Source organism: Notothenia rossii, assembly GCF_949606895.1.
Source record: "Notothenia rossii genome assembly, chromosome: 6".
NCBI classification, from domain to species: domain Eukaryota; kingdom Metazoa; phylum Chordata; class Actinopteri; order Perciformes; family Nototheniidae; genus Notothenia; species Notothenia rossii.
The window spans coordinates 29,754,699-29,777,288 of record NC_136909.1 but is presented as its reverse complement, the minus strand read 5'-3'; the positions used below and the strand labels follow the sequence as shown (position 1 = coordinate 29,777,288).

Here is a 22,590-nt window from a genome sequence, read left to right as displayed (position 1 = left end):
TTTTCCGATTTGCTCCAGGAACATGGCATTTAATTCGAATTTCATTCAGGGTCTTCATTTTCAGTAACTTTTCCTGTTGTCTTGCATTAATCAACTCAACCAACATCCGTCCTTTGGTCAGAAATCTTGCTTGTTTTATCGATCCATTTTCTTTGCGAATTGCTTTAGTCAGGGCCACTGGATGTAGCTTAGCTGCGGATTGCTCACCAAACTCCACAATCACTTTCCACTCTTCATTCTCAATCCTTTTCTTTACTTTCTTCAATTCATTCTGTGAATCAGAATCACTAAGACTGTCACTTGACATGTCTATCTTCTTTCTTGAAGTCTTTTTCCTTACTTCATTCCATCCTCCTTCAGATGCACTTTCCATATCCTCCTCTCCAGGACTCAAAGACGCCATTCCACCAGCTGCTCTCAATCTCGCACTCACTTCAACGTTCACTCCTATCTCCGTCTACTCAGTCTCAGCACGTGTGTCCGCTGCTCCAACCAAAAGCACTGCCCGTCCCTGAAACCCCTGTTAGTGTTTGTATGTGTTTCTTTCTACTGTGTGTCTCTCTCTCTCTGCCTGCTGGTATGCTCTACGCGGCTGGGAGCAATCTCCAATCAACCACACCTGCAACCTTCTCGTCAGCCACACTATGAAAGCCTGCAGCCTGCACTCATTCCCTGCAGGATTGTTGCCGTGAACGGTTTGTTGTGTGCCGCTCTATCTTTTTACCAGCATATTCTTTGACAACTTTGCCTGCTTTTGCCTCACACTGATTTTTGTGTCTCTCCCTGGAGGAATCCCAAGACAAGCCAGGCCTCTCTACCCACCCTGGAACAACTGTTTCCCACTGCCGCCATAACCAACCTCCACTCCCAGCTCCCCTTTTCTAATAAACAAATGTTACTTTCACCAGCTGATTCCGTGTCATCCTTTTACATGTGTTAATAGTCAAATTCCAAGAGTTAAGTAAACTATCATAATCATCCTAATGACCGCAGTGGTCAGTCCACTTACCCAGGAATTTTTTGAGTTGAACAATTACAGGAATATTATGTCTTTATGTTCAAATAATGTAAACATATTTTAGTAAATGGTTACCATTGAACATTTGCATAATTTCTTTAACATAAACCATGTTATCCTTCTCTAAAATAATAACATTCTGGCAACATAAAAAATCTAACTTGCAGCTGAAAATGTTTTAAGAACAGTAGGGCATAACCAGGGCATTATCAAAAACATTTTAAGAATGTTTTTAGAGAACGTTATCCTACCTTTCAGAAGAACATTCTGGGAACCAAAATAAAAGCTTCGGGCGAAAACGTTTTAAGAACAGTAGGGCATAATGTTCTAACAATGTCATCACCAAACATTTTAAGAATGTTTTTAGAGAATGTTATTCTAACTTTCAGAAGAACGTTGTGGGAACCAAACAAAAACTTCCCGCTGAAAACCTTCCTAGAACAATGACTGTAACATTCTCAGAATGTTTTTAGAACCAAACATTTCTAGCTGGGAAGGCCCTAACATTTCCTGGATGTTTTTATATATAAATATGTTTTACCCGAAGCACATACACCTGTCTGTTGATTTATTCGCTGTTTGTCCAACCCTTAAACCTTTTTTAGAGTCTCTGAAAACCGTGCCTGCTGCAGATGAAAAATGTGTCATGAGAGCGATGACAGTGAAGCAAACGAGATAGAAGTGTTAGCCATGTAAAGTGTATATCTTATTATAACAAAGTTCCTCAAAACAATTCCATAAATAGAATAGATGTGAAGATATAGCCAGGACATTACTGCATATGTTGGTGACATGTTGTGTTATCCATAAAGCAGGAGTATTTAAGAAATCATTTAAGAAAGACAATTCGATGGATGGAGGTCCCATAGTTATATTTCATTGTACTGTAGGGTCCCTGTTTAAAATAAATAAAAGAAAGACATTTTTGAAAGCTGCCTGACAACTTATTTTAACCCTTAGATGCACGAGTGACTGGACCTACACTCTTCCATAAATGGGTAAAAAAGGACCCGTATTAGAATAATGTGTTTTTATTTTTGTCATTTTGGTTAAGAATAATCACTTGTATAATATTTAGTATTATATTTTGGTTCACACTAGAGATATTTTATATTTAATTTGTCACTATTTATAATTTTAGAGATTTATTTTACATTTTGAAAAAAAACCGAAATTCCATAGAAAATGCATGCGGGTCATTTTCGACCCAGCTTGGGGTAGTACAAACTACAATTTCTTAAAATTTAAATTTAAAATTTGAATGCAAAAACGTGTTTTTTGAGGAATAGCTGGAATATATATGTATATATACATATTAAATGATAAAACAATGTAATTACAAAGATACTCTAAGAAAACCACCTCACCGGGTAAAAAAAGACCCACTGCATCTACAGTAAGGGTTAAATATATTTCAGGGGATTACTAATAAGGCATCTTATGATATGATCCATTCAACATTACTTTACACCGGCCAAACATGTAAACTGAAATGTGCAACAGTTTGTTTCCTCAGATAGTGGTTAATGATTTCCAACCATCTTCTTTCTGTCTCACGATCTATAAAATACCTGTGAATCACCTCAGCTGCAGATGCGGGTTTACGTCATAGAAAAACTTCAAATAAGTGCCTGATCACCAGCCATATGGAACCTCTAATCAAGCCAATGGCGTTGGATTCATTTTTTATCATAGCCTTGGCTCAGTGGGAGGGAAACCATACACCATATGATCAGCAATCCCACTTTGCGGTCTAACATCGGTGAGTAAGTGCACGGGGAGAGAAATTGAAGAAAAAGAGAGACAGAAGAGGAGGGAGGGTGGATGTGTGTTATGCGGGAGGGATTGCCTACACACATACAGAGTGTGTGTGCAGACTTATGTATGAGAGAGACAGAGTGGCGGGCGAGGGAAATAGAGGATATCAGATCCACATAGAGAGCCTCCTTTCACAAAAAAACTCCTCCACTGAAAATGGAACAGCTGGATCGCAACGCGCCCCCGTATCCATGACCAAATAAGAGCGAGCGAGCACTTATTGTCTTTTAAGGATCGCGCTGACCGGTCATCTTGTCATTTTACGAGAGACACGTTCATATTTTTTAGAGTATTACCAAATCTTTTTTTTTAGGTGTAGCACGTCGTTTCTGTGGATTATATGAAGGTGGTTGGATCTTGAAGACGGAGTGCGTCAAGTTAGCGCACGTATCCAACAAGTGGATGCATGAATTCGCTAGCAGCAGACTAAAAACGCAAACAGCCGGTGTCTTGAAATCCTATAAATCTGTGTATCGGTTGAAAAGTAATAGACTAAAAACCTACGCTTATTAGCTCAGATTGCTAAAGGAGATGAATGTGTTAGCGCATAGTCTCAGCCTGAGGTAGTTTTTTTGTATCTAGTGACTTTGTGTCAAGACATTTTAAAGCAAATAATCAAACTGCAATGAGGTAAGATATTGTTTTTCTGCTCTCCAGTCATTGACCAAAAGCAAGATTTCGCTGCGGTATCCACCGTCTCCCACCTCACCCCTCTCCCCCCATCCATGGACTCGCTTCTCCCTTCCCTCGGTGACCGTGGGGGGAAGTTGGGATCCTCTCTTTAGACATTTCTGTATGAGGAGGGCGCAGCTGGCACCTAAAGGTCGCAGTCATGCCGATGCACCCAGTCTCCTCCACGTTGATGTACCGGGGGATCTGCACCATCCCTGACCTCCTCGCCTACAGAGCCCCACCGAACCTGCCCGAAGACGAGGTTGAAGGTGAGATGTTACCTGTTCCCGTTTACCTGAGGGTGCGCACGGCTTGTGAATTGTGTATCCACAGCAGGCTCATGTAGTGACAGTGTATGTGGCGGGGCTCATTCAAACAGATCAGCACTTTGGACAGCGCTCATAAATCCAGATTTTCCCTCTTAAACAGACCATTTGCACATCTATGTTCACAATGTCCTGATCTTATTATATTAAACAGAGTGTTAAAATGAGTCACCCACTTTGATATCATATATGTGTTTCAATTTCTCATTGATTGGACGTATGGGTTCCTTCCAAAGTTCATGGTTTTTTTCTGCAGCACAGGGATGTGAACCTGCGACATCTGCACATTATCCTGCAGTGGCCCCGGGACACTGTTCAAGTTCCAAAGCAGGTGATATGACAGGTTATTGCGCGTTTGCGGTGTTTTGATTGCGGCGACACTGGTGAATGATCTGTTCACTGCACCTCTCATCCTTGGTACCGTAATAATGAATAAAACACACTTTGACAGAGTGCTCTACTTTGCTGGACAGATTCAGAGAGATCAATTTGCACACATGTCTTTCAAAGTGGTGTTTTTCTTTTTAGGCTCTGACTGACATGCATTAAGTGTGAGTTACAGACAGTCTTGTGAGAAAACTTGTCAGTGAAGGCTGGTGCAGAATTTCCCTGGGGGAAAAATCAGAAATGAACTGTAAATTGAACCTGGAGTTGCCCAAATTAGAAATTTCAGACACACACTCCTTTGTCTCGCACACACTCATAAAGAGGTCTGCATCTGTGGGGGAAAGGTATTAACGGTTGGTATGAATTAAAACAAGCTGAGTGGAAGAGGCCAATTGGTTTTCAGCAGAAAGAAAAGAGTGCTTATTGAACGGCCTCAATGCATTTTGCACAACACCTGTTTGAGAACTAACTCAGCAGAGGAAACACCCAGAAGAAAACAAGAAAGGGTGCCCAATACACAAGGCTGTTTTTAAGTACAAATGTGCCTTTTGGTATTTTATTTCTCTATAGCTTTTTTTCGTTCTCTTTCTTTGGCAACAAACACACTGAGCCTGTGATGAAAGGGAAGTGTCAACATGTCAGTGCCAGAAGTGATCTTTACACAATGTCATGCCCATGATTACAGCGTTGCATCACCTTTATTGTCAAACTTGATTTCCAGTGCACAGAGTCCATGCATGACAGAAATGTATTTTGCGCACAGCAGAAGCATGGAAAAAAGATGGATTTGAAAAATTATTGATATAATATTGATGCTTTTGATGGTTTGGAATGAGAAATGTCAGTTTCCTCTTCACTCTCCCACTTTAATTTACAGACAGCTTTGGGGTGAAATAAACAGACAGCACTTCATTTTGACTTCAGTTAAACCCCTGTCACACTGTCCCGAAATTGACACCAGAACGTAAGAGCTTGTGCCTCTTTGGGGGGTGCTAACATTTAAACATACACTTTATTCTTTACTTTCTCTGTCTTTATATGTATATTAGAAGATTTTACTTATCTCCGTCATGTTGTTTCCATAGCAACAACAACTTCCTGTCAACAGCGTAAACTCGCCTTCAAAATAAAAGCATATCAATAAAACAGGAAGTCAACCTAAATTACATTTAATTCATACAACTGCAACGAAAGTAACAAAAACAATGTAATATCCTTTTCAGTTTCACAGAACACAAATTGGGTTATTTACATAATATGTTTACATTATTTTGTTGTGCAATAAATGCATTCTCGATGTCATCATACTATAATGCGATGGCTACACGACGGCATTGCCAGGGCTTCACGTAGTCGTGTTGCCTTCCTAAGACAATGGGGCAGCTTCTTGTTTCCTTCTTTGTGAGGCAAAAAATGCCCGATGGCACCGTTGATCACACGAAGTAAAGACGAAGATGACACGATTTGACGAGATGCCCTCACGCTGGCCTTACGAAGGGAAAAATGGACACTCGAATTCAACACGAAAATGAACCTTCTCAAGGTCCTTTGGCAATTTTTGCCAGTGCTCACAAAGTTGCTGCCGGTGCCTGAGAAACTCCACCGGCGGTCATACGATGGCTTAAGATGCCCTCACGAATGGCCCGATGTTGTTACGATCAGAGCCGAATTTGAACATTTCCTTTACGTGTGTCCATCTGGTGTCAATTTTGGGACAGTGTGACAGGGGCTTTAGTCAAATCCGCTTGTGCCGCCTTGCTGCAGTCACTCTGGTGCAAACAAAGTGAGCCAGTGTGGCTTTGCAGCTCAACTAATATACAGTGGCAGTTTTGACTTGAGTAAAGATGGGATGCTTTGCGCAGAGAACAGGAAAGCCGGGGGTAATGCACAGTTAACAGCAGCGACAGAGGCTTTTTTCAGCTGTTGCAGGGCATTAGTGATCCTGGTTGATGGATGTTTTACAGGTTGTGTAAGAGGTAAGAAATGAAAGGCAGAGGAGATTGAGTGTTGTTGTTGTTAAGAGTGTAACTGAGATTCACAGCTTTTCCTGCCATAAAGGAGACAATAGGAACAATTGATTTGGTTGATTACTGGCTCAGAATCAGAGACATAAAATACTTCGCTATCTGGCCAAAATTTGTGCTTTCAAAACGAAATGTTTTATCTTTTGGAAACACTCCTTCCTTTACCCTTATCTTATTTTCAGCTGCTCAAAGATGGATGGCAGTGCTACAAGCGAGCAGCTGGGATCATAACGCATTTCCTCCCAAGCATTGCATAACACATTCAGTTTCTTTTTTTTGGACTTCAGATTAAGAAAATGTTACTCTGTCCCTTTAGGAGCTCCATTTAGATTATTTTATAAGCTTCATACTTAAAGATATTCTAATTTATTTCTTATGAAGAGGCTCTTAAACTAAGTGTGTCCAAAGTGAGTAAGCCTGCAATACATTTGCTCTGGGTCAGCTGTAAAACGTAATTAAATATCATATTAATATGCTCCATGGTGTTGATAGTTAAGCAGCATTGCCGCAGTAATCCCAAATGATTCTTTAGGATTTTAGAGTTGTTGGAGTTTTATAGCAGAGCGGTCTAATAGGGAGATGAAACATTGCAATCTACGTAGGATAACAAAATATATCCTTCTTTGTGTTTGAATGACTTCTAACCCAAACAAATTGTATTCATTTATAGTGTATATAATTAAGAATCAAACATAGACATTTCCTAATTGAATGTACCAGCAATGCTTTCAGATCTTTTCCACACAAATGTGTAAGCCCTGTAGGCAGTAAAGCGAACCACTTTAAACCTTTCCACATAAGGAGATTTTAAAGGTCAGAAAATAACATTCAAAGAGGGGAAACGTTGCAACTATTAGTTTTTAGTTGTGCACAGACATCAGTGTACTTTAGGTCCCCAAACCAATTTCCTGGATACTGTAAATGTCAATAAGTTCTAACTTGTTATTTGCATTCATCAATCTCAAGTGATTGCGAACGGGATTTAGTCTGCAGTGACGTTTGACTGCTGTAGCGTCAGTCCGTGTCTCGTCGTCACTCGCATCTCTTGAGAGACGGACAAGAATTGCCTGGGAGTCTGAAGTGTCACATACATCAGCTCAGCCGTCAGGGAGACAGGGCTTTGTCACCAAACAAAATTGCACATTAGTGAATGTGTGTGTGTGAGTGCAGGTATAGGGACAGAAGGCTCAAGCCTTATTGGCACACATAGCCAAGGACTTGATTTTCAATTACTGCCTTTGGACAGCCCAGGGATTAGACCAATGGCACCATACTTTGCGACTCTGAGAAGACTGTCGAAGCTATAATTGGAACAAAATGCTGTTTTTCAGATGCCTCTTAAGCCTGTGTGTGTGTGTGTGTGTGTGTGTGTGTGTGTGTGTGTGTGTGTGTGTGTGTGTGTGTGTGTGTGTGTGTGTGTGTGTGTGTGTGTGTGTGTGTGTGTGTGTGTGTGCCTGCACAAGTACCTGAATATTCGGCAATGCGAACATAAATTGACTCCATATTCTCCATTTCCCCTCCTACACAGAGGGACGGAAAAAAATGTTTGTCATATTACAGGAGCTTAATATAGTTTGGATCTCCTCCACCAGTAACACACACACACAAACACACACACACACACACACACACACACACACACACACACACACACACACACACACACACACACACACACACACACACACACACACACACACACACACACACACACACACAGCGTAGTGTCAATATCACTGCAGGTGGAATTAGGTGGGAAGCCCATTTCCACAATGCCTAACAACAGCCACATTGGAGTCAGCTTCAGAATGGTCCCAGGGATGAGCCTAAAGCATTTGTAAAGGGTCCCAGAGTGAGGCTTGTGTAATCAGACTACAGAAGTTTTCTGTACACACAAAGCAGAAGATAAGGCTGGAGCAGAATGTTGCAACAAGGTTGTGATTACTGCGTTTTGTGTATCATTTTGTTTAAAATCTGCTGTGGCTTGTAGAGAAGCCCAGGAAGTATGAGGAATATTCCTGTCTTTTGTTGATTTTCTATGTCTCAATAGGAATACTTTGAATACACCTCACCTCAAGCCAAAACCACTTTTATTCATAATGTTTTCATTTGGAGCCTATTGTCAACACAGCATTTCTTTAATAAACATTCAAAAAATTACATTACGGATGAATGAATCCATTTGACATTCATGATCAAACTGCAAGAAAAGCTGAACAAAAGGATAGTTTGCCTGCTGTTTAATAATTGAATGTTATGCCTGAAAACATGACTGTATAAGGACGTAATAAGAGCCTCGCATATACATTTATTAATTACTAAAACTAAATACCATTGCAATCTAAAAGCTTGTACTTTATTTTATTGTCAATAAAAACATAGTAATTTAAATGATGTCTTAGTCATTTAATACACTTGCAGCAATTACTGTACAAATGCAGCACAATAAGAGAAGACAACCTCATATATGGAACCTTGTTTCTGCAGATCAGATTTTTAAATTTAAATGTCAATACACCAAATGTAAAGTTACATACGTATATATCAATGCTAGTTATGTTTCCCTCTCTCAGTTCCAATTCCAGTGTGTTTGGATGGGCCTGAGAGCTTTCTCTAAATCATTGTCAAGGAAACAAAGTGTTTCCCAAGCCACTGTCACAGAGCTCCAGCAGGGACAAATCTCTCAAGGAGCATTATAAATAGTTGAGTAACTGTCTTCGATATTTAGAATCAACTGCGCCCACAAAGTGATCGCTCCATTTGTTGTTGCTCGTGGTGAAGGGGCTTCTTTTTTCTTCTTGTCTCCAGAGCAAACATATATTGAGTTGTTACCCAGAGAGACAGGATGCTGAGATGTTACAAACAGGAAGTGATTGGAATAATACCCTCTTTCATTTGCTTTGTGATATAAGCAATGGCGGGAAGGTTTGCCTTGTCATTACTGAATAATAGACTATAGGCTGGCACCATGTTTACTCTAGGACACCCATCTCCACTACAAACCCTGCAATTGTCACTGAAAGGAATTAAATCGTTGAGAGAAACTATTGCTTCTTCCTGCTTTTTGTAATTTAAGCGGCATTGGCATTATCACATGTTGTATCTCCAGTGACTGTGCAGGTTTGTTATCCTGAACCTATGAAAAACCTCCATTTACAAAACATATGTATGAAAATGAGCATAACAATCAGTCCACCAAAGGAGTAATTGAGCAAATGGAGATCAGTGTTGTCCAAACCTTTTTCACCGAGGGACACATACAGAAAAATATACGAAGGGCTGGGCCACTCACTAAAGGTTTACTGCCTCATAAGTTAAGTTATAAGTTAGCAAAATCAATCAAATTTAGTCCAATTATGCTTGTTACTTTAATATGCTTTAAGAATAATCAGCCTATCACAGCTCTCCATAGGGTTTCATTCATTTTGTTAGCAACTCATTCTTTAAAAGAGTAGCCTCATATTGCTTATGATAAGAGCAAATAGGAAGGGTATGTTTAAAGCTTGCTATACAAATAAGGTATTGGGCTTTTTTCGTATCAACTTAGATTGGTAAAAAATACATTTTGACTTTAATTGACTGAATTTATGGAAAAATTAGCTTATTTACACATGAAAACGACTGTGTAATATATGTTTACATTTATGTTTAAGAAGTACAATACAGGACAAGCGCAAGTTTCATGTGTGGTCCATATTCCATTATGCTTTTTGAATCAGCTGGGACCGATTCAAAACTGCCGGCAGGCCGCATTTGGCCCCCGGGCCGTAGTTTGGACACCCCTGGGTTAGATCATTTGTCACTAGAACAGGCCGACCTCCTAAACAAATGATACATGTAGTTTATATGCCTGGCAAATAGCTTAAGTCCAAAGTATGTCAAAGAAAAATAAACTTGTTTGGGCCAGGAATGTGAGGTTTGACAGTAAACCTTGAAGAAACAACCAGTAACTCTCACATAGGTTTGGATGGTGACACTCTGAAAATCAGTGCTCCTGGCTTGTGGACTGGATTCATTTGGGTGGGCTTTTCCCTTGAGTCGTAAATTAAATATGCCTTTAAGAATATTTTCATGAGATATTCCAACTTCCACTCTGCACTGTGTTTTGGAAAGGAGTGCGCTATCTGTAGTAAAACATTTAACATGCTATCTGGGCTTCTTTTTCAACATTTTTAAGTCGCTCCCTTGGGAGAGTTTTGCGACTTTGCAAATCACTTTGACTGACAGCAAAAAGTCACTGACACCACCGCGTTCCTAATGGCATAAATTGCCTGTGAGGAGATCTTGATGTTTCTGCTCAACTCCTACTGTAGCTGCAGTAGAAAACATTGACTCATTTGTTCGCCCTGAGGTGGAGGGTTGACTTCCATTCCTTTGGAAATACTTACATGAATACAAATGAAGATATTTAAAGATACCGGCATCTGCTTGGCAAGACAGAAATTATGCACATAACGTATTGCTGGTGCAGAATCAGTGGGCGTTGTGGGGGTGAACTTCCAAGGGGTCAACTGCGACCATTTTAAAACATATGCTGCTAAGATGGTTTGGAGATGCTGGCTCATTTTCACAAGTGTGGAGTGTGCAAACGATCCAGGTGTGTACAAAAAACAGTTATTTGTATCTTCTTTTAACTTCAGCTATTGACAGCCATTAGAACGGCTCTCTCACAGGAATCCAAAATCAGTTAAATGATTGTTGTCTTCCAAAACATCCCACCTTATTTTACTATTAAATTGGATCCCCTAAACAAGCAGTTGGTTTCGTCTTGCATAGGTGAGAGCTTTTCCTTTCCTCCTACAGAAAGAGAGATGAGTTTTCAATCAAATGACTCTCTCTCTGAAATAAAATTGAAACAATATATTGATTTCCAATTCCATTACTTTTTCAAATCTTTTTTGACAGTACAATTCCAGTTCATAACTCAGACGGCTTGTGTTTGTGATTAAAAACAGAAATAAGGAGATGCGGCATCAACAGTACTGACTGCTGTAACAGTTAACTTACTCTAACGTTACTTCTAAAGCCTGCAACATATTCAGAATTTGACCTCAGGGCTGTTCGATTTGTGACTTCTTTTTTCCTATTAAAACACTGAAGCAGGGTCGTGACTTAATGTTGCATGTACTGTATGTGGAGGGAAGGTGATGGGTCCGTAGAGAAATATCTGTTTGAGTGCCTGAACAGCTTCAGGGGCTTTCCTGAAAATCATTATGAAACACAGAAGGAATAACAGGAACGCAATCAATACAGGAAGAATACATTCATCCATTTGGGAAAAGGATGTGGTTCGTGATATAACAAATATGTTTTCTGGGGACATCTTTCGTATATATGATAGGGCAGAGAATAATAATTCCCACTTTGTACATCCTCCCGTCACTCCACTCAATCCTGAACTGCACTCGCTGTACCTGCATGATGGAGAGTCTTCTTACGCAGTTTTGCTAAACAGACATACAAGCAGCAATGTATTTCAAAATGGCACCCTCTGTTATATCACTACCTAGATTAGACGGAGGTATATGAAAAAGCTCTACTTGACATGGATGGTGACGAGTGTGAGCAGAAATGAGCCGTTTCTTAGAGGGGGAAGTGACCCAGCACCACCACAGCTGGTGGGCTACAGGTTGAATCTATCCAGTGAAACTGCTTATGTAAGGTTTAAATAAGGATTGTGTTTTTTTACAAATGTTGTGCATTTTCTGAATATATTTGTTGCTGAACTTAAAAACAACTGAGATAATTATGCTAATATCCATATTTCATACTTGTTTTTTTGTGCCTATACTGGGACATGTTTATACGATTCAATGTTCACAAAGCTCTTTATTGTTCTGATATGGCCTGTGCTGCAGCACCTCATTTCACCCTCTGTCTGAAACCAGAGCCCAGTCTACTCTGATCGGTTAGCTGGCCGGCTCTGTTATGATTGCTCAACCGCTTGGAGGTGGCCCGCCTCTTAGTAAATTAGGTACAATGTGTTTGAGCCAATATAAGCGCTAGTGTTACGTAGTGGCGTCACACAGGCATAATAGGGCCCCTTTAAGTATCTTGTTTCTCCCTGTAGAAGCCGCTACAGTAAGTTGATTTTTGGTGAAACTGTATTATTTTTTAGTAAATGTTTTTATCTTTCCATCTGATGTCCCAATACTGCCCTGCCTTAATTGATTTAAAGTGTTTCCTTATAAAACCAAAGCTTTACTTGTTGCTAAAGTCAGGCACATTTTCTGTCCTTGTTTCTAGTCTTTTTTGCTAAGCTAAGTGGCTACGTGCGTTAGCTATATAAGATGGTGAGAGAAAGTCAATCTTCTAATTTTACTCTTTGCATGTACATTACCAACATGTCAAACTGTTGCCTTAATATGAAAACTGAAGTAATATGAACAATATGAAATGGGAAATCTGCAATAACGTGGACTTTCGCGTTTTCTCTTGGGGTTTCAATGTACCTTCTCTGACATCAATACTTACTTCACCAACAACCACAGTCTTATATGAATTCTCAGTTAATCAGTTACTGTAATCTGGCATGACATTTATTGTTGCCAGGTTTGGTTTTGATGGAACACGTGGTGCAGAATAGCCGAGAATATCATGAAGTGCTGTAATTACGTCTGTCGAGTAGGTTAATGTTAAGTCATTTATTCCCATTTTGATCGATTGCCATTGAGGAGTGGATCCAGCAGACTTCATTACCTGTGAAATTAACTGTGATGAGTTCTGGATGGTGGATTACTTTTTCCCCACGGTAATATTTCCTCCCTTTGATGAACAATGCTGCAAAGTCTATACCAGAGAATAACAAAATCCAGCGGTGGAAAAAAGTAATATGTGAGCAGGTGCGTAGCGTTAACGTGGTGGAACTGATGAGGGAGTGTGTTGCAGAGTGGAGGCTTTTGAGTGTTCGCTTGTGACCTTTGTTTGAGGTGCTTCTTTTGCCTTGTGGATATTGGCCTCGGCTCAGCTTGGTATCTGCTGTGATGATGAGAACTTTGAAAACATAAGAGCGAGGGAGGGAAAAAAATGGAGACGGATCAATGATTCTGCTTCTGAAAATAAAATCCAGAATAAAGCAACAGAGATGGGCTATCATTTCATGGCCTTTCGCTGACTGCAATCGTTCAAGGTCAAGTGGGGTTTAAGAAGTTGGCCAGAGGATTTTTTCTTATTAAGCTTGAAGCACCTCGACCTTCCCAACTTTTTTCTCTCTGTTTCTCCCATTTTTTCCCCGTGGTCGTGACAGCGTTTCAGTGGCAAGGTTTACTGTAAGCACTTCAAATTTCGTAATGCGAGACATTTCTAGCCAAACCCAGACATGGGATTTCCTTTAAGACACAGACGACACCATGCCATATACCCCTCTTTAATACTCCAGAGCGTTATTAGATGCCTGTTATGGTAATATTAAAATCTTCCGGTTGCCCAAGTCGGCCCATATCCAGCTAAAGATGGATTAAGGTTGCTATGGGTGTTTAAAAATAGTCGCCGGCAGTTCACACAAACACACACAGCAAAGCAATGTTTTTCTCACTCTGATAAGGTCTTACATAAAGAGTGGGTGTGCTGCAATTACCGATCCAAAGCAGCCTTAAGCAGATGCAGGTCTAACTGAGGCAAAGAAGATTTATAGCTCTGAAAAACAAGCCCCGGATTACATTCACGGACATTTCACTGCTACAATGGCTCAGGCATTACCCTGTTCTGCTCAAAGTGCATTGCGTATAATTAGCAAAAGTTTCCACTGATGCTAATTTTACCCTGAAAAGGAGTAAAGCTTGGCTTCAGGCCTGCCTCGAAAATCCCAGTGAACATTTCCCATTTGGCACGTTTCTGTTCTGTTAGGCAGAACATTTAAATCCACCTTTTTTTGGATCATTGCTCTTTGAATTAATAATACAGAGAAAAAAAACGAAATAAAAACACCACATTAAAAGTGAATGTACAATGCCCTTTGTCATTGATACTTGACACGTCATGAATCCAAACATTTTCTATTTGTCTGATTCCTGGCTCTGTCTGGGTACAGTACACAGACTGCTTCACGTCTCTGTGCTTCAGAGAGAATCTAGTGCACTTCATCGATAAACAACAGTGTTCTGGGGGAGAGCACCTTTTCTCTTGTGGGAGTTCAGCTTCAGATGCTTGGCTCACAACTCTAACATGGGCTTTTCACCCTCTGTCAGATCACACCGCAGGGGACCGCATGGCAACGCATCTTTGAAGGCCAACAAGCACCTCTCTACATCAAAGCAAACACCACATGCTGTCAACACAAATATTCACATCCCCATAGTAGAGCCATGGTCTCAGAGACAGAAGAAAGATGCAACAAAAGCCACTTCTTAAAATTAAATACAAGTGGTATTTGATATAAGGAGGCCAGAGGCATTAATAAAAACTTCAGGAATTAAGGAAAATAAATGAAATGAAATGGTGACACTGATTTCAGGAGTCAGATTTCAGGAGTCGGAGAAGCAAAGGAAGATGGCACAGTTTGAGCTCCTGCATCCTCAAATCTCCACTGTCCATGCGCTGCAGTGCCAGTAAGGATCCTTGTGACTGGAGGTGGCTGTTTATAACACAGACAAACTGTACAGTTACAAAGAGGCTGACATTACAAACAAAAGTTGGTAAATTACTCTTACAGGAGCTTATGTTACAATTACAGTTCAATAGGTTGTGTGCACACAGATTGCTTCAATAATAGCAACTAGTTTCCATTTAGCAACATATTGATCATTTTACAGATCAATTATCACATCTAAACTGGTTCTATTAACTCAGGGTTTTTCACACTTCTAAGACTATCTTGTAGTTCTCATTCATAACACTCCGTTCGATGTCTCACTATGGGATGCGCCTCAACGCGTATGCAAACAGAAGCATCAATCTCATTACGCCAATCCTGATTGGCTGGTGATCTTGACGTCTACGTCAGGGAATCCACCCACCCTTTAAGTAGCTTGCGCTACGTCGCAGCGTCTTTCAAACACCTCTTCTCACTTCAGAGCACATCTCGAATATCAGTAGCCGGGCTAGCTTAACGGTCCACAGACTGAACCCAAAGCTAACATTCGGTCGACGGGCGCTTGCCGGTTACTTTTTTGCTTTGCAGAAGAATTGAACAAATATTAACACACCAGTTAATATTGTAATCTGCCCCGCCGGTTTTTCTTTCGAAATAACGGTAAGGTTTGATTTTTTTCTTCAAACAGTAACATACCTGTTGCTAGTTTGTCCCTCTGCGCCACGGCGAGCGAGGACGGACTCTTCTCTCCCTCACACCAGAGGAGACGGAGATAAGAAAGATATTAACACACCAGTTAATATTTTTTAAAGAAAAATCTACCCCGTCGTTTTTTCCTTTCGGAATAAAGATAAGGTCGGATTTTTTCCGGTAACATACCTGTTGCTAGCTTGTCCATCCGCGCCGACACCCCGGTAAACGAGGATGGACCCTTCTCTCCCTCACACCAGAGGAGTCGGAGGCTCGGAGGCTCGGCTCAGAGGCTCGGCTCGGAGGCTGCGGGTTTAAGATCCCGTGCACGGACTCACAACAGGTCTGCTCGTCCTGCCTTGGGCTGGAACACGCCCAGGAAGCTATCGATACCCCCGGTTCGTGCGGGCATTGTGCCCGCTTCACCATCAAGAGCCTCCGCCGACGGCTAGCGCGCCAAGCTAGCCTGTCGGGACAGAACCCCTTCATGTCCGTTGATTCGCCGGCCGGCAATCGGGACATGGTGGCGACCGCCACGGAGATTGAGCCCCGCGCCGTGTCAGGCTGGGGCCCGGTGGCGGCAAGAGCCGTGAGAGCGGAGCCCCGCGCTGTGTCAAGCTGGGGCTCCCAACTGGACCTCACCGTGGTTCCACCCGCGGAGGATGTCCTAGAGCTGGATTATATGGAGGAGGATGAAGAGGATGCCTCTGAGTTCCTTTTATCCGACTCGGATGAGCACGAAGATGACATCTTCGTTTCATCTGCCCAGGCTGCCAAGCCGGAGGCGATATCCGCTCCCCCGGGCGAAAGCACACCAGCTTCGCCCTGCCTCAGTATGGACTTGCAGGCCGTGTGCCAACGCGCTGCGTCCAGGCTGGACATCCCCTGGCCTGAAGTGGACCTCCAGATCTCGCTATGAGGGGAAGAACTTGCCCCAAGCAGCGAGGATGAAGAGGCAGCTTCTCCCAGTCTTTCCAGAGATGCTGGACGAGGTGTCGGTCTCGTGGAGAGACCGTCCTTTCAGCAACAAGGCCCCAATCCAGGGTGCCTCCTCTTTGGACTGTGACGGCATGGAGAAGCTCGGCCTGCTCCACATGCCGCCCATGGAGCCACTGGTAGCAGCCCACCTCCAACCGCGGCTGGCTTCGCCAATGAGCAGGAACCCCACGCTACCGGCAAAGGCAGACCGCTTCCAGTCAGCAATGACCGAACGAGCCTATAAAGCCACAGCTTTGTCCGCCAGGGCGCTCAACGTCTCCTCGCTGCTGACCGCCTACCAGGCGGAGCTCTGCGAGGACATGACGAACAAACCTGAGCCTGCCATGTGGGACGAAATCGCAGCGATCATGGACATTTGCCTCTGTGTGCAGCGCTGTGCAGTCCAAGCCACGGGCAAAACACTGGGGATAATGGTGGTACAGGAGAGAGCCAGGTGGCTTAACCTGACGAACCTTCCAGACCGGGAAAAAGAGGACGTCTTGGACATGCCTATTGTTCCCGAGGGCTTATTTGGCTCCGCTCTAGCTTCGATGCAGCGGCGGTGTGAATCCAAAAAGAAGGAGGATGAGGCTCTCCAGCTTTGTCTTCCCCGAAGGGTCCAGCCGCCGCCTTCAACGGCCCCGCGGCAGTCCTTCGCTCAGGCTGCCTCACGTCCTGCCCGTTTCAAGATCCCGAAACAGCAGAGGCCACAGCCCGTCCCGGGTCTCCAGCCCAGACACGAGGCGAAGACGAGCTGGCCAAGAAAGTCTCCGGTTCTGGCAGCAGCCGCTCAGGCACAGCCGGTCCAGACTTTCAGCCACCAGACGAGGAAGAAGAAAAGGGCGGCCTGACAGCCTCGTTTCCTCTCCTCGATAAAAGAGATGGAAGTTCCCTGTTCTCAAGCTCCAGAACACGTTCCCGTGTTAGATGCTCATGTGTTTCCGGGGTGCAACCATGCCCCCATCTTCCCGCCGCCTCGAGTGATGTCAGAACGTCATCCTCAAGTTTGCACCATGAGGGAAATGGACTTAACATCAAAGACAACAAGCTCCGCTGCTCGTTTAATTCACACAAACACATGTCATCACTATTGTTTCTTAATAAATCCTTTTCCACTGTCGTTTCCAGGCTTAAAGCCAAGGGCGTGGTCAATAAAAATGAAAATAAATACAATAAAAACAATAAACAGTCTGACGTCTACCCCCCTTCTAAGAGTGGCTGCTGCCTCTCTCAGAAGGCGGACGATGGACGGGGCTGTGAAGGCATCACCGCCACGCGCATGCGCAGTGTCGACCGGGGTTGTCAACCTGGGGTACCACCGTGTTCAGACACTAGAGGGCCCCATAACACAACAAATAAAGACACAGAGGACAGTGATGTGACATCTCCACTCGCTTTGAGAAGCGAAAAGTGGGGGATGCTCACAGATTCTGCTTGGGTTTTCAAGACAATAGCACGGGGTTACAGACTCCAATTCGCTGTCACCCCCCCTCACTTTTCGGGCATTCTGCATTCCCAAGCACGGGGAGAGTCGGCCCATATTCTGGAGCAAGAGATTCTTTCGCTACTAGAAAAGAAGGCTATATCTATAATACCCTCCGAACAGAGTCAGAGCGGCTTTTATTCCAAGTTCGTTCCCAAACGGGGGGAGGGAACGGAATTCGGCCTATACTAGATTTGAGGGCTCTGAACAAATATCTCAAAAGATACAAATTCAGAATGCTCACTCACACATCTCTGTTGCGTCTCGTGCACCAAAACGATTGGTTCACATCAGTCGACCTGAAAGACGCGTATTCCACATCCCAGTATATTACCCACACAGGAAATATCTGAGGTTCGCCTTTCAGGGTGTCTGTTACGAGTACAGAGTACTTCCCTTCGGTCTGTCTCTCAGCCCACAATTGTTTGTACGGTGTACGGAAGCCGCGATAGCCCCGTTAAGACAACAGGGTATTCGCCTGGAAACTTATCTGGACGATTGGCTCCTTCTCGCACAGTCGGAGCAAGAGGCTATTACGCAGAAGAATGTCCTCGTAAAACACCTGCTCGACCTGGGTTTCGTAATAAACACAGAAAATAGCATGTTGTCCCCATCCCAGACTGTACTCTTCCTGGGCCTACGCCTGAATTTGGTGCCCTTTACAGCTCGCCTGTCAGCAGAGAGAGTGAAAGCCTTCAGGGCTTGCCTCGCTCATTTCCAGCCACGCAAATATGTTCTGTTCAGATCATGTCTGCGGTTACTGGGGCTCATGGCGTCAGCCATCCTGGTGTTACGACTGGGACGCTTACACATGAGGGAGTTTCAGTGCTGGGTAGCTGCCCTCAGACTGGACCCCGTGCGTCATGGCGCGCGGAGAGTGATGGTCACTATGAAATGCGTAATGGCACTGCGCCACTGGTTGCACCCGACTTTTCTAGTACGGGCGTGCCTATGGGTGCTGTCCTATCGTGGAAGGTGGTCACCACAGAAGCATGTCTGACGGGCTGGGGGGATATATACGAAGGTCGACCTGTGAGGGGTCTCCGGAGCAGAGACCTCCAACGGTCACACATAAATTATCTGGAGCTTTTAGCGGTGTTCCTCACCCTGAAACGCTTTCTGCCTTTTCTCAGAGGACATCATGTCCTCGTGAGGACAGACAACACGACCACAATATCGTATATAAACCGCAAAGGGGGTTTGCGTTCTCTCCAGTTACACATGCTGGCACGCAAAATGATCTTATGGAGCTGCGGCCGTCTCATCTCTCTGAGAGCGACGCACGTACCAGCTGTGATGAACCTCGGGGCAGATCTGCTGTCCAGAGGTGTACCACTGTATGCAGACTGGACTCTACATCCAATAATTGTGAGACAGCTGTGGGTGCGTTACGGCCGGGCCGCGGTGGATCTGTTCGCATCAAAAGAAAATGCTCAATGTCAGCTGTTCTTTTCAATGCACGATTTAAACTCACCGTTAGGCGTGGAAGCGCTCGCGCACGTTTGGCCTCCGGTCCTTCTGTGCGCGTTCCCTCCCCTGGCTCTGATACCCCCAACTCTGGCCAGAGTGAGAGAACAACGCCACACACTGATCCTAATAGCTCCACACTGGCCTGCAATGTACTGGCTGGCGGAGATATATCAGCTGCTGTGCGGGCAGCCGTGGCAGCTCCCGCTACGCAGGGACATAGCCTACTGTCTCAGGCGGGGGGGACGATTTTTCACCCACACCCAGAGCGCTTGGCACTATGGGCCTGGCCCGTGAGTGGTATGACCTGAATACAGTGGGACTCCCTCATAAGGTGATAAACACTATTCAGAGTGCAAGATCTGCCTCCACCAGGTCCCTCTATGACTGTAAGTGGAGGGTGTTTGAGGAGTGGTGCCTTCAAAAGGGACACATCTCTTTTCAATGTCCTGTCGGGGTGATTTTATCATTTCTACAGGACCTGATTGATAAACACAGAGCTTTCTCTACGATCAAAGTCTACCTGGCTGCTATTGCTGCCTGCATGCCATGTGGGATTTGAGGGAAAGACGGCTAGCCACCATCCCTTGGTCTGCCGTTTTATGAAAGGGGCTCGCAGGCTCCTCCCTGTTTTCACTGGTGCCCTTATGGGACTTGGCAGCGATTTTAGATGGGCTCAGTCGACCTCCATTTGAACCCCTGGAAGAAGCTGACATGAAGCACATGCAGTGGCGGTTCTACGGGGTGGCACCCCGGCAGCTGCCACCTCAGAAAAATGCCTTGCCACCCCAGCTGCCACCCCATTTGGCAGCTTTGTTTTGAAAGAAAAGTTGTGGCTCATCGGACATTTATGAGAGAAAATCTCTAATGTCCGAGTGCAAGTGAATGCAGCACAAGACGCGAGCCTTGTAACCCCTCCCCCCCCCCTGGCGCGAGCTTGGAAATATGTTTGGCGGCGATTTCATTTGAACGGGAGGACAGCGCAAAACGAGAAGCATTTCGGATACAAGTAGACAGAAGGAATGAGGTATTTGCGGTCAGGGTATGGCTGGGGTCGGCTACAGCCATACCAATAAATGGCTTAGCCCCACCATGAAAAATGATGTTAAAGTAAGCTAAATAAAGTCTGCAAACTCGCGACGAGTAAATTGCACAGACAGCAGTTAGTAAGATAGATTTCAGTAGCCACTTGTCTGGAAATACCGAAGACTAGAAACGGTTTTGAAAACTTTTGTCACGTAGTGATCGTCTTCTCAATAGAACATCTTTGATAATGTCTTCTGGCCAATCAGAATCACGATAACGGCGTGGTGTTGTTGCAGGAAGTCCCGACGGAGAATACTTTTGCTGTAGTACATCTCGATATACATCGGTACAACTATAAGACACCACGGTTTGATGATTGATAGGTGTGTGGGCTGTCTTTCATTTTGACACACAGAACAATAGGGGCTATCCACCCTTATCCACAATGTAAAGTAATTCACACAGCCTCTCCCCTCTCCTCTCTGTGAGGAGCAGCAGGTTCAGCTTTCAGAACAAAGTAACAAAAAACTAAAATGACATTCATTTTTTTAAATATGTCGTGTAGTAATATATTTATTTATTTTTCTTCTTAAGAGAGCACCAGAATGTGTATTTGATGTTAGTATTTCCAAAAATCTCCTGGGGGAAAATCCCCCCAGACCCCCCTGCAGGGATTGGGTTTTCAGCACGTCAACTCTTTCGCCTGTGGGGAAATTGCAGGATTGGCTCCAAGTCGCCCTTTTTATTTACTACAAGGCAAATGTGCCTTTTTATTTCATACAGTTCAATTTGGATACAGGGAAATAATATAAAACTCAAGCGTGGCGTTTCACTGTCAAGGGGAGCCTGTATGTAATTACATTGCAAATACTGACTTGAGCCCCTCCACTGTATGGGTTAGCCCTACCATAGATTACCCAACACAAATACTCTTGCGCCGCAACTGTTTGCGGTCAACTATGACAGAGAAGAGCCTGTCAAGTTTGGCTGTACTCAGCATTGAATCAAAACGCACCATAGCTTTAAATCTTAATAAGTTTGTGTGGCGTTTTGCTGATCAAGATGGTAATCGCCACATTCAGCTGTTATAGACATGCCAACTTGATGCTCTGCTCACGGATGAGTCGATGAGAATAATAAACTGTTAAAATGATGACCTTACTAGTGATGGGATTTATGGCTCTTTGAAGGGAGCCGGATCTTATGGCTCCGTTCCTTTCAAAGAGCCGTTCAAAAGAGCCGTTTTTTTGGCGGGGTTACTTGGTTTGTCTGTGAAATAATCACCAGGATAATGATTGACTGTATTGCCAGACCTAATGTCAATAATCTGCTTTGTAAACACGACACAAGGTGGCGCCATATCCATGTCATTCATGTCCGTGAATGTACTACTTTGAATTTACCCTCCGTATGTGTTAAGTAAATAAAGTTGCCTTGCCTTGAATGAAATTCACGCAGCTCTTAATATTAGATACTGTGTTTTTAAGTGGCGATGGAGATCATTTGTTGGCCCTGCTTTAAAGGATATTTTGCCTTTACAAATGGTGCGCTTTTTTGGTTGAAGTGCATCAAAATGCTGCTGCGTTTTCGCGTTTGGCTAATTTTCCATCCGAAAAACACGTCGTCTACCTGTCCTGTAGCCTACCACTTGTTATGACTTCTCTCTCTCGCGTATTCCGTTAAGACCCACCCCATCTCACTCCTCCTGCTGAAACCTACTAATCAGAGTAGGGGCGGGTCTTCACAGAATACGTTTGGGGAACAAAATCAAGCTTTTTAACAGGCGAGTGGATTTTGGCAGGCAGTGAGTGCGGACTAACAATTGAACGATAACAAGAACGGCTCTCACCAAGTACGACTCGGTTCCCCTCGTTCATACCAAAGAGCCGTTCAAAAGAATCGGCTCGTTCGCGACCGACACATCACTAGACCTTACATGTGTAAATATATGTTTCTTCTTTGTGGGGGTCTGCCCCCAAAAAACAGTTTCAAGTCCTGAGAAAGTCAAATAAGACGGTGTGTAAAACTTCACTGCCCAGCCAAAAAAAAGTAACCACTTTGATTTAACTAGGCCAGTAGGTACGTACGGGCATTCCACTGGATAATAACTGCAGCGATGTATGTTTTAGATGAATACACCGTTTTTTTTAACCCTAACTGATGCAGTTAGT

At 43.6% G+C, this 22,590-nt stretch overlaps 1 protein-coding gene across 3 annotated transcripts in view; it reads left to right on the top strand.

The window, feature by feature from the left end:
• The first annotated feature begins 2,933 nt into the window (after window positions 1–2,933).
• Window positions 2,934–22,590, top strand: part of cabp7a (calcium binding protein 7a) — a 33,837-nt gene continuing 14,180 nt past the window's right edge. For 2 of the 3 annotated variants that reach the window (XM_079689194.1, XM_079689192.1), the window contains exon 1: window positions 2,934–3,777. In XM_079689194.1, the coding sequence (XP_079545320.1) occupies window positions 3,669–3,777 (109 nt within the window). In that variant the 5' untranslated portion in view covers window positions 2,934–3,668. The remainder of the gene's footprint in view (window positions 3,778–22,590) is intronic. The other variant, XM_079689193.1, reaches the window with a different exon arrangement.